Source organism: Muntiacus reevesi, chromosome 9, assembly GCF_963930625.1.
Source record: "Muntiacus reevesi chromosome 9, mMunRee1.1, whole genome shotgun sequence".
NCBI classification, from domain to species: Eukaryota; Metazoa; Chordata; class Mammalia; order Artiodactyla; family Cervidae; genus Muntiacus; species Muntiacus reevesi.
Window position 1 is genome coordinate 2,450,748 of NC_089257.1, and position 13,502 is coordinate 2,464,249.

Sequence of the window (13,502 nt, forward strand, 5' to 3'; positions counted from 1 at the left end):
TGCAAGAAGTGGAAGGACGTTGTGACAAGAAACCCCATGAAGTGTCTACAGCACAAGTTAATTTCACTGATATTTGTCAATTCTCAATCAGCTTCTAAAACATAACCAGGAGGAAAAAAACCCACAAGTTTTGGAGGAAAAAAAAGACCATTCCAACCAAATTTTCTTATCTAAGGAAACTTACTAAAATCTTTTGAACTTCTTGCATGTGCTTTTATTCATGGTTTTGTGTGTCCAGTGTTTTACTTATATGCATGTGTTGTTATAAGGCAGAGAAAATATGAACATATGAATGAATCAAAGATAATTAATAAAGTTTATTACAAGCAGGGCACCAAATACTCAAAGGCCCCTGTGGACATCCTCATTCAGATATCACATAGTTGGACATAACATTTTCTTTTTTCTTGATGATAGACTTTTGAAGGAAAAATGGTAATATTACCTCAGTAATTTAGGAGTAGTGTGGGCCCTAAAATGTGAATAATTTCATGGTTAAAGACAGGAGAGGAATGAAACTAGGTTATTTCAAATCTTATAGCTTTAAAGGGTGAAGCCTAGAGACAAATTGGCTTTTTCAACTGCCTTCTTGAAAGCACTTTTAACCTCCTTGTTTCTTAAAGTATAGACCAGGGGGTTCAGCATGGGGATGACCATGGTATAGAACACAGACGTGATTTTGTCTACATCCATGGAATGACTGGAGCTGGGCTGGGAGTACATAAAGATGCCTGTCCCGTAGAAGATGGAGACTGTGGTGAGGTGAGACATGCAGGTGGATAAAGCCTTTTGATATCCCTCAGCCAAGTGCATCTTCAGGATGGTGACAAATATGAACAGGTAGGAAACCAAGATAACCAAAAGGGCAAAAAAGATATTGAAGCTTGCCACAAAGACAAGAACTAGCTCACTAACACGTCTATCAGAACAAGAGAGAGCCATGACTGCTGGAACATCACAGAGAAAGTGATGGACTAGATTGGACCTACAGAAAGAGAGACCGCATGTGTCCCTGATGTGAACAGAGGCATTCAGAAAGCTGTAGACGTAGGAGCCTGCGGCCACACCCGCACACACACCGGTTGTCACGGTGGTCGTGTAGTGTAGGGGTTTGCACACGGCTGCGTAGCGATCATAAGCCATTGATGCCAAGAGGAAATTTTCCACGGTGGCCAGCGCCACAAAAAAGAACATCTGAGCAGCACCTGCGTTGTGGGAGATGACCTGGTCCCCCATAAGCAGCTCAGCCATCACCTTGGGAGTGACAGCTGTAGAACAGCAAAAGTCCACTAAAGACAGGTTACTAAGGAAAAAGCACATGGGAACGTGAAGACGAGAGTCCATGAGGATCAAAACGACCATCCCCAGGTTTCCGACCACACTGAAGAGGTAGATGAGAGTAAACGCGATGAACAAGGGGGCCTGCAGTCCAGGGGCACTGGTGAGCCCAAGCAGAATGAATTCAGTCACCCCCGTATTATTCTCCATGGATGTGGTTTGCGAATCACAAGATGACGCCCTGTAGCAATGAGAAATAAAGGAACAGAGAAATTGAATGGAGAGAAATTGAAACAGATAGATAACTAGATGATTGGTAGATAGGTAGATGTGCATTGTTGCATTATGGCAATAATTATGAATTAATATTATTCATATAAAATATGCTTTGACAACAAGTTTTAGTGCATATTAATACATTATAGAGTTACACATTGTTGAAAATGAAGGGTCTTTATGGTTCATCTCCTACTGTCTAAATTTTATAAACTTGTGAACTGAAATGTGAAAATATAAAGCCTTAACCAAGATGGCATGTCTAGAGTGAACATACGTGTCCTCTTGGTTCCCTGAGCCTGGTCAATGCTTACATTTTGCATGTTGCTGTTGTGCCAGGAGCTGCCCTGTACACTTCATGTGTGTATCAATTTGCTTTTCTCAATAAGCTTTTAAGACTGACTAGTTGTTACCCTCTTTTAATTTTTGAAGCATCGGGGTTGAGTAAGGTATTTAAAATTACAAAATCATTACTGTCAAAGTCAAGTTGTGTACCCAGGAAGAGTCCTTCTTTGGTCCACTGGTCTGGGACTTTGGGATTAACAGATGCAGATTATGGTATACAGGATAGATAAGCAATAAGACCCTACTGTATAGCACAGAGAACTATGTTCAATAGCTTGTGACAAACCATGGTGGAAAAGAACATGATAAAGAGTATATATGTATAACTGAGTCACTTTACTGTACAACAGAAATGAAACCACAGTGTAAACCAACTGTACTTCAATAAATTTTTTAAAAAAGAAATAAATTAAACTCCCTTCCAATAAATAAATAAATAAAATTGAGTTTTACTCAATTTGCAACTACTCAATGTCTCCATTGGCCCAAACTCAGTGTTTGGGTTTCCCCGTCAAGTGGCTGAGACACGTATATGTAATAGATCTAGCGGAGTAACTAGAGCACTTGCCAGCAGAGGCAGTTCTGAGGGGAAGACACAGCTTTGGGTGCAAAGCTTGGGTTCTGGGAAGAGATGCATGCAAGTCTTACCCTTTGCTACCCAAGAGGCATTGGTTGTAACCTAACTACTTGACCTGGTTTTCTCCATGTTCAGAGTAACAACACCTCAAGGTAGTATTGTGAGAATTAGATGAAATAATGTATCAAAAAAAATAAGTCAAATGCTGAGTGCCTAGCATCTCCTGATAAGCATTCACTGCAATATTGTTATGAGGATGAAACGATAGGCTCTATGCGTGAGAAAGGCAGGTGAAATCAGGGATTCGGACGTGGATGAGTTCTGAAGCCTTGCAGCCCCTCTTCAGCTTTTCCTCACACTCTGTCCGCTGATACGTCTGTGTCTCCCAGTGTGTCTCAGTCTGGCGGATCTCTTCTACCGTGAGTGGGGAGTGAGTGAAAGTTGCTCAGTTGTGTCCAGCTGTGTGCAACCCCATCTTTGCCAAGCTCTTCTGTCCATGGAATTCTCCAGGCAGGAATACCGGACTGGGTAGCCTTTCCCTTCTCCAGGGGGTCTTCCCAACCCAGGTCTCCCACTTTGCAGGAGACTTCTTCACTGTCTGAGCCACGAGGGAAGCCCACCTTCTCTTTCAATCCTCAGTAATGTTGTAAGGTGGATCATGTTGTTAGACCCATTTTACCAGTAGGAACACTGAGGACTTGAGCATCTATGTAAAGCTGCACAATTAGTTGTTAGCATGAAAAAGATTCAGGATTCAAGATTCAAATCCAACTGTGACCAAATCAGAAGCCTGTGCTTTCAGCCACCTCACTAGCCACATTTGTAAATGTGCTAGTAATCATAAGGATGAGATTATGGGGGAAAGGTTACAATAGAGTTAGGATCTCGCTAACTTGATTAGAACACTTCTGTGGTTTAAAGAAAGGTTATTTCACTCTTGTGGTTTTCTTTCTTGCCTCCAATGAGATGACATAGGATAGTAACTAAGATGAGATTAAGACTTAGTAACAGGATCATCTATTCTTTGTTTTGTTATTGATTTATAGTAGAATAGCATGACTTTATTCTATATGTATCTCTAAACTCCCATGGATGGAAATTTTGATATTCAAACTTCAGCCTCAATTCACTGTTTAAGAAAAAAAAGATGTTGAAACCACCTCTTTCTGTGCTCAGATAATTCATAGTAGATATAGCTGCCCCATAGATTTTACATGAATTATACTTCTCACTAAAAATGTATATGAGACATAGAAGCTTACCTTGCTGCTGGAAAAGAAGAGACAGTCAATCCCGAAGAGTGATGATGAAATCAGACATTTAGTCATGGAATAGAGCACATAACCCTTGTAGCTCAGCTGGTAAAGAATCCGCCTGCGATGCAGGGAACCCAGGTTCGATTCCTGGGTCCAGAAGATCCCCTGGCAGAGGAAATGGCAACCCACTCCAGTGTTCTTGCCTGGAGAATCCCACGGACAAAAGAGCCTGGAGGGCTACAGTCCACGTGGTTGGAAGAGTTGGACACGACTTAGTGACTAAACCACCACTGTTAGAGACGCTCTTTATCAGATACTGGTCCAAAGATCCCAAGACCTCGAAGACAAGTAAAGATGGAGGAAGGAACCCAACATGGAGTTAGAAACCTGGATAAAAGTCCCGAATTCACCACTAATTCTGACTATGCTCTTGGAGAAGTCACTTTTCTTCTCCTTGTTTGAAAAACAATTAATAATATTACCTCTTTTCATATATTTCACAGAATTGTGCCTGTAACTAGCAAATGAGGGAAGCTCCGTAAAACATCTTGCTGAAAGTTTATCATTTTAAAGCCGATCAACGTAATTTCACTCTGAGACGTTTTCTCTGGCCACCATAGCAGATCCTCAGGTTCAAGGTCAGAGAGGGATGCCTGTGTTTGGTAAATGATGGCCAAAGGGGCTCAGCACACATTCTGTGATGTCACATGGATTTATGTTGAGATTTCAGAGGCTGGCTCATGGGAATCAGAAAGGAGCCATAGAAACACAGAATTCTCTGGGGGTTTCCCCATGAGAGCATCTGTAGCTCTCATCCCATCTTCTTAGGGAAGACAGAAGTAAATTGCTTGTGGTATTCTGCTGGATATGTTGATAGTGTACACGTGTTTTCATATTCATTGCTTGTTCTTCATTTTTTTTCCCATTTTGTGCTCAAAGTATAATTTACAAACCATTAACATCCATAGATTTTAGTGTATTATTCTAAGAGTTTGGTTAAATTTTATCTGGTCAGGTACCACTGCCACAACCACAATACAGAAGAGTTCTATCACATTAACAAAAACCCTGAGCTTTTTTATGCCAAGGGCTGATTATCAATGTCTTAAGCTCAAGCACTCAAGTAGAAAGTGAATTCAACTTGCAACCATTTTGTTTTATTCAGGTCCACAATGAATTGCATGATGCTCACTCACATTGGAGAGGGTCATCTGCTTCACTCATTTCACTGATTCAAACGCTGATCTCTTCTACAAACATCATCAGAGTCACACTCAAAAACAGCGTTTAATAACGTATCTGGGCATTCCCTGACCTACTCAAGTTGATAAATATAATTAACCATCACAGAAGGACTAGTTATTTTCATTTTATTGTCGTTTGCTGTCTTGTAGCTATTTCTCCCCTCTTTTACTCTCTTGATACCTTGTTTTGTGCATCGCTGACATTTTGTAGTGATAGACTTTGATTCCTTTCTAATTTCTGTTGTGCATCTACTGGTACTGTCTTTGGGATTACCACAATTCAAGTCCAAAATGTCTTTTGGGGCTTACACAAAGCATCTCATAGTTACAACAATCTCTTTTTGACTAGTAACAACTTAACTTCCATCACTTACAAAACTCTGCTCCTATATACCTCTCTTTCTCTTTTCATTACTCATATCACAAATTGTATCTTTCCATATTTGGTATCTGGTAGTACAAAATCGCAGTTGCAGTTATTTTTATCTGTTTATCTTTTATACTCTATGCTAGAATTCAAAGTGATTTACAAACTTCAATGACTATATTGCAAGATTCTGTGTTTGTCTGTATATTTCCCTATATCAGTGAGCTTTCTATTTTCATCTGGCTTTTGCATTGCTGTCTGATGTCTTCTCATTTCAACTTGAAGGACTGCTTTTAGCATTTCCTATCAGACAGGTCTACCAGTGATGAACTCCTTCCACCTTTTTGAAAGTTGGGAGTAGAATTGACATACAGTGTTACATTGGTTTCAAGTGTATAGCACAGTGACTTATATGCATTAAAGATGATCATCACATTAAATTTAGTTACCATCTCTCTCAATTTAAAGTTTTTATAGTACTATTAACCATATTATCTTCTCTGTATACTCCATCCCCAAGACTTATTTTATAATTGGAGATGGTACCTTTTAATCCCTTTCCTCTACTTCAGCAATCCCCCACCCTCTCCTCTCTAGCAACGATTTGTTTGTTCTCTGCATCTATGATCCTGTTTCTGTTTATCATGCTTGTTCATTTGTTCTGACTTTTGGATAACGAATCCCCATGTTTCTGAAGGGATTTCATTCCTCAGAAAGCTATGCTTTTGTTTAAAAAGTCTGACTAAACATGAAATTGCCTCTAAAATTTCCAAATTGCATGAATGGAAAAGTGAAATCGCTCAGTCATGTCCGACTCTTTGCGACCGCATGGACTGTAGCCCGCCAGGCCTCTCCGTTAGTGGGATTTTCCAGGCAAGAGTACTGGAGTGGGTTGCCATTCCCTTCTCTGGGGGATCTTCGCCTGACCCAGGGATTGAACCCGGGTCTCCCACCAATGCAGGAGATGCAGATGCTTTACCCTCTGAGCCACCAGGGAAACTTGAATGGAAGTAAGTCACAAAACAAATATTCTTCAAGGAGGAAAGACCCTTCAACACCGCTTCAGAAGTCATCATAAAAATAAAGTATTAAGAATGCAACGTTCAAAAGGTTGAATCAAATGCTAAGAAAAAGAATGAAAAATAGAATTCTTAGTAAAGATACAAATCAATAACTCAGAGTTCGGCGGGGAGAGGGGATGTCTTTGTGGTGCAAGCTCAGAAGAATTTCAGAATTGGCTATCATGTCTTCTATCATTTTATTATTGAGGATCTCCCCCTTATTATCTTTACGCTGCTTCAGCATTATATCTTGGGTATATTTATGGGACAAACTAAGTTTTCTTTTCAGGTCACAGGTTGTTGGATCAGAAAGAGCCATGTTTGGACTAGATGGGGATGACCAAGTTATTTCTTGCATATGCTGATCATTGAGCTTCTATGGTGATTAACTGGGAATCTAAGTTGTCTCCTGCCAGAAATGTATATGTATATATGAATATATATATAAATTGTTAATTGGAGGAAAATTGCTCTACGGTGTTGTGGTTCCTGCCGCACGATCAAGTGAATCAGCGATAGGTCTACACGTTTCCCCTCGCGCTTGAGCCTCCGCCCACCCGGCACTTGCTCTGACCCATCTGAGTGGTCCCAGAGCTCCAGGTCGAGCTCTCTGCGCTGTACGCAGCGGCCCACCAGCTATCTGTTCTGCATATGGTGATGTGTATGTTCCAAAGCTACTCTCTCAATCTGCCCCACCTGCTCCTTCCCCGGCTTCGCCCACAAGTCTGTTCTCTATGTCTGCAGGATACTGCCCTGCAAATGGGGTCATCAGTACCGTTTTTCTAGATTTCCTACATATGTGCTAGTACACAGTATTTGCTTTCCTCTTTCTGACTTACATTGCCAGGAGTTTTTATTGGAACTCTACTTAGTCTGTCTCCTCAAAATTCAGAATTCTCTAGTCCAGCCCTCTAGTGTTTCACCCTGTTACCTTTAACGTATGACTGTCTTGTGAGTGAGAGTGTCCTTGTCTTGAAACAGAGTTCCCTCCTCTAGCGGTTATTTGTCTCTTCATATAAAGATACTTCAGGGGATTTTACTCTACCTTTAATAGAAGTGAAAGAAAGTGGAAGTCACTCCGTCGTGTCCAACTCTGTGACCCCATGGACTATACAGTCCATGGAATTCTCCAGGCCAGAATACTGGAGTGGGTAGCCTTTCCCTTCTCCAGGGGATCTTCCCAACCCAGGGATCCAAGCCAGGTCTCCGGCGTTGCAGGCAGATTCTTTACCAGCTGAGCCCCAAGGGAAGCCCAAGAATATTGGAGTGGGTAGCCTATCCCTTCTCCAGCAGATCTTCCTGACCCAGGAATCAAACTGGGCTCTCCTGCTTTGTACGCGGATTCTTTACCAACTGAGCTGTCAGTAATAGAAGAGTTTTGCCCAATTCTTTAGCACCCACTTATCCAAAACTTAAAGACTACTAGTAATGTACAGAGATTTTCTTTTTACCACATCTCTTAAAATATCTGTTATAATCTGCTTATTCAGTTATAGCCATTCCAGTGAATCTGATATGATATCTCATTGTCATTTTAATTTGTATGATTTATGATCTTTTTTTATCTCTTCATGTGGGTTTTAGGCACTAGTACACCTTTTTCTACAAAATATACTTTCAAATTTTGCCCATCTTCAATTGAGACATTTGTTTTCTCATTATTGAGTTGTAAGATTTCTATATCCTCAAAATTTTCTTTTTAATTAGATATTTGATTTGCAAACATGTTCTCCAAATTTGTGATTTATTTTTAAATTTTATAAATGGTGTTTCTTAACATAGAAGCATTTTGAATTTTAATAAAGTTAAAATTATAACTCCAGAACTTTTAATTGCTTTTTTTTATAACTTGATATCTTTGTTGATGTTCTCTATTAGATGTTGTTGTTGTTTAGTTGCTAAGTCAAATCCAACTCTTTGCAACCCTCATGGACTATAGCCCTCCAGGCTCCTCTGTCCATGGGACTTTCCAGGCAAGAACACTGGAGTGGGTTGCCATTTTCTTCTCCAGGGGATCTTCCTGACCCAGGGATCGAGTCCACACCTCCTCCATCTCCTTCACTGGCAGGCGGATTCTTTACCGCTGAGCCACTAGGGACGTCCAGTCTCTATTAGATCAGTCACTGTTATCACGTGTTTGTGTGTGCTGTTGCCTCATTCCTGTCTGACTCTTCGTGACCCTATGAACTGCAGCCTGACTGGCTCCTCTGTCCATGGGACTTTCCAGGCAAGAATACTGGAGTGGGTTGCCATTTCCTCTTACAGGGGATCTTCCTGACTCACGGATTGGATCTGCATCTCTATGTCTCCTGCCGTAGCAGGCGGGTTCTTTACCACTGCACCACCTGTAATTTTCCTTCAACTCTTTACCTATTGTTTGCCTCAGTTCTTTGAAAGTGTATAGACATCCTCAGAGAGTTTCTGTTGACTACTTTTTATATTTTCCTCCAAATTTTCATGATCCACATTTGTGTGTGTGTGTTAAATAAATGGACGCTTTAGATAATATAGTGTTGAAATTGCATTCTGACTAGCTTGTAATTGTTTGATATTTGCTTTTTGTTGTTCAGTGACCTGACTGTACTAATTTTAGGGTCTGTTTCCCTGTGCTGTAGAGCAACTGAAGTCTCTGCCCAGTCTTCAAAAACCCCATTTTTATTTATAAGCTTGTCTTCTTCAGGGTTGCAACTGTAATCTTGGTCAACCAATAGTCAGAGTTTTCCTCATACACATTTTGATGAGAGGGTCTGAATGTGTGGACTGGGGACCATATCCAAAATTTGCCCAGTTGACAAATCTTGCTTTGGCTTTTGTTTTCTGTTTGTGCAGGTCCTCAAGCTCAGTTGGAATAAGTAATCGGTATCTGCTCTGTTCTTTCCTCGTAGCTCAGTTGGTAAAGATTCTGCCTGCAGTACAGGAGACCCAGGTTCGATACTTTGGTCAGGAAAATCCCCTGGAGAAGGAAATGGCAGTCCAGTCCAGTGTTCTTGCCTGGAGAATCCCATGGACAGAGGAGCCGGCGGGCTACAGTCCATGGGGTCACAAGAGTCAGACATGACTTAGCGACTAAACCACCAACTCTTTTTCCATAATCTTGAACATGACCGTAACCTCCTCAATACCTAGGAAAATGTCAGAACTTCTTAAGGGCCAAGTATCATTTTCTAGATATCATTAAAAATGTTAATTTTTCCGTTACTTCTCCTGAACAATATCACAGCTTTAGACACCTGTGGCTTGGCCTTCTGCAGTCGTTCTACCAGTTGCTATTGGAACCCACAGACCTCTCTGAGTTCTCTAAACAGTGAGTTTAGTTGTTCTCTAAACAACTTCCTCCCAGCCTCAGCACTTTCACTCAGTTGCTTCTTTCTGTCAGGAACACTCAGCCCTGGTGCAGACAGTAGTAAAGGCTGGCCATGGCAGGAAGGAATAGGGACACTTTACCAGTGGGAATGCAAATGGTATGTTACATTTTTTAAATGTTGTCAGTCTTAGAAAGTCAAACATAAATTTACCCCATCAGCAAACAATTCCATTTAAAGGTATTTACTCAGGTGAAACGCAAACCCAGAACTGTGTTGTTCAAACACAGAACTATATGCAAATGTTTATAGCAGATTTAACTGTAATCAATAAAACTAGAAATAAACAACCTGGTTAGATCTGTATAATAGAATAGTACTTGATAATAAAAAATAGCAATCTACTGATACGAGCAACAAAAGGATGAATATATTATGTGTTATCCCAGATGAGAGTAGCCAGACCCCAAAAGCTACATGCTGTATGATTTCACTTGTATTTCTTACAAAGGAACAGTCATATGACAAATTCAGGTTCGAGGATCTGTGAGTGGCAGGAGAGTTTCACTGAGAAAGAGCAGGGAAATTTGAGGGCAGACAAGACTGTTCTTTATTTTGATTGTGTTGGTGGTTACACGATCACACACATTTGTCCAAACTCACAGAACTGTACACTAAAATATGAAGTTGCAAATAAATTACACTTAAACTGAAAAAAAAGAAAGAAATGGCAAGAAAATAAGGTAAATACATCTGCGTGCTGCTGGCGCAGGAAGTCAAGCTCGTCCTCAAGGCGATTTAATTGCTTCTTTCTGAAAAAAGTGGAATGAGAGCCTTTGGCTATCCTCATGGGGGCTTGCCCTGAGAGAAGCTCCAGGTCCCTAACATTCCCTCCTGGCTCCCATTCATTAGCTTCTAACACCCCCAAGTAGTTCTCCTTGACATCATTTTAGAAGGAACAGACTACATACGGAACCTCTCTGGTCATTTATTTACTCATCTGAATGTGAATAATTGTTAGTACACATAAAGGCCTTCCTCAAAGCAGGATTTTCTGTGGGCTGGCAACCACTGACAGGGAAAACCCCCAAGATAAATATTATATGGAATGCAGTCAAAATGACAATTTACTGAGCTGTATTGTAGACCTCCTTTCATTAGCTCTCCGTGGTCACACGTCAGTGAATTACGCTGATGTATCAATCATATTGTATCCATTTCACAAAAGTTTGGTCTAAGAATGTGACAATTATAAGGACACCTTTTATTTATTTATTTTTTTTTCTGAGAGTTGGTGATGGACAGGGAGGCCTGGCATGCTGCGGTTCATGGGGTCGCAAAGAGTCAGACACGACTGAGCGACTGAACTGAACTGAACTGAAAGAAGTCTGGACTGATAAGGACACATTTTGATTAGCATCACAGAGAGAGCTTCTTCAACAGAATTTTTAAGTTCTACCCTGGAAGAGCTTCAGATCAGACTGAAAATTCAGGATTTGCAGCCTCTTTTTTCAAGAGACAGGTAAGCTTCTGTATTCCATACACATTTTGAGCAAGAAGTGTAAAAGCAGTCATGAAACTGATCCTATGAGCTATTTGAGCTCAAACTGGAATGTCATTAACATTTTCCTGAAAAAACTGGGATAGAGGCAAATTACAAAATAATTCCACTAGTTGGAAGTTCAGTTATGCTCATGAAGCTCTACATTATGTTCCTAAAGATGATGGACAAAAACAGTAGTTGATGCTCTGACTGAGTAGACGGTAATTTCATTGTTTTCTATCTTCTTATGTCATTGTGGCGGAAGCTTACAATGTTTGAATTAACAGTTGTTTAGATTCCAGATGAGTCCTCATTAGATTTTTTTAGATCTGTATGCTATTTGCTATTCTTTACCTCACAATCTCACCCTTTTCAGAAAAGTTGACGGAGCAGTCATTCAGAAGCAAAGCTTTTAAAATGAATCATTTATTCATTTAAATCTTAAATTTATGTTGTATTAGATATGTAATTTAGGAAATACCTTCTCAAATTCTCATTTTTAGTATCTCTAAAACATTCATAATGGAGTTAACATTTACTGTGAAGATTGAGACAATCTATATCTAAATGTATAATTCTCCTATTAAAGATCATAGGACCCAGTGTATGCTATGAATTGTTATGGGTTATTTTACCATGTTTGTCAGAAATTGGTAAGCACAAATGCCTTTAGAGATTAGGAATGGAAACTTAAATAGCAGCATGGACAGAGAAAGATTTTAGAGACAAGTGCTGCCAGAGAATGAACATACTTCCAATGCTCCAAATCTAAATTAAAGAGTTAAAACACGGAACTTGCCCCAGAACAGAGGTGTAGGCTAGAATTAAGCTCCTGGTCCATCATTTATCAACCCTATATTTCTGTGACCCAGCTAATGAATGAGAGTGAAGTGAGTAAAAATGAGTTTTAAAGAAGAAAACTCCTTCAAATATGGATCACAAGGAAAAATAAGCAAGATAGACCAAACATCCCTGAATTTTCATATAAAATGTCTGTCGTTTTAAAATCACTAAATCATGTTGAAATCTTTTGCAACCCCATGGATTCCTCTGTCCATGGGATTTTCCAGCCAAGAATGCTAGAGAGGGTTGCCACTGCTTACTCCAAGGGATCTTCCCCATCCAGGGATCGAAACAGCACTTTCTGCATTGATGGGTTCACCACCAGGGAAGCCCTAAAATGTCTGGGATAGAGTAAGAAGTCCTTGAGGCCACAGGAGAGACTAAATGAACTCATGTGTGAGGAAAGGCATATTGAGAAATAAGTCCAGACTTCAAACTCACCCATATTTTGAGACCCTGAAAATCACCATCCACCTTTCCTAAACTAAGATGGAGATCATCATTTCATGGTAACGATAACATAACAATTTATCAGGATTTGCTCTGTTATCATCCTCCTGCCATGTAGGAGACCTGTGTTCAATCCCTGGGTTGGGAAGATCCCCTGGAGAAGGGAACAGCTCAGTTCAGTTCAGTTCAGTTGCTTAGTCCTGTCTGACTGTGACCCCATGGACTGCAGCACAAAAAGCCTCCTTGTCCATCACCAACTCCCAGAGCTTACTCAAACTCATGTCCATCAAGTCAATGATGCCATCCAACCATCTCATCCTCTGTCATCCCCTTCTTCTCCTGCCCTCTATCTTTCCCAGCATCAGGGTCTTTTCCAATGAGTCAGCTCTTCACATCAGGTGGCCAAAGTATTGGAGTTTCAGCTTCAGCATCAGTCCTTCCAATGAACACCCAGGACTGATCTCCTTTAGGATGGACTGGCTGAATCTCCTTGCAGTCCAAGGGGCTCTCAAGAGTCTTCTCCAACACCATAGTTCAAAAGCATAAATTTTTTGGCACTCAGCTTTCTTCACAATCCAACTCTCACATCCATACGTGACCACTGGAAAAACCATAGCCTTGACCAGACGGACCTTTGTTGCCAAAGTAATATCTCTGCTTTTTAATATTCTATCTAGGTTAGTCATAACTTTCCTTCCAAGGAGCAAGCATCTTTTAATTTCATGGCTGCAGTCACCATCTGCAGTGATTTTGGAGCCCCCCAAAATAAAGTCTCTCACTGTTTCAGTTATTTCCCCATCTATTTGCCATGAAGTGATGGGACCAGATGCTTTAAGCCAAATTTTTCACTCTTTTCTTTCACTTGCATCAAGAGGCTCTTTAGTTCTTCTTCACCTTCTGCCATAAGTGTGGTGTCATCTTCATGTTTGAGGTTATTGATATTTCTCCCAGCAATCTTGA

At 40.5% G+C, this 13,502-nt stretch overlaps 1 protein-coding gene across 1 annotated transcript; it reads right to left on the reverse strand.

Annotated features, from left to right (window-relative positions):
* Positions 1 to 543: 543 nt before the first annotated feature.
* Positions 544 to 1,488, reverse strand: LOC136174719 (olfactory receptor 5B3-like). The gene has a single exon (XM_065944902.1). The coding sequence runs from the start codon at positions 1,486 to 1,488 to the stop codon at positions 544 to 546; it is 945 nt and encodes a 314-aa protein (XP_065800974.1).
* Between the last annotated feature and the right edge of the window lie 12,014 nt (positions 1,489 to 13,502).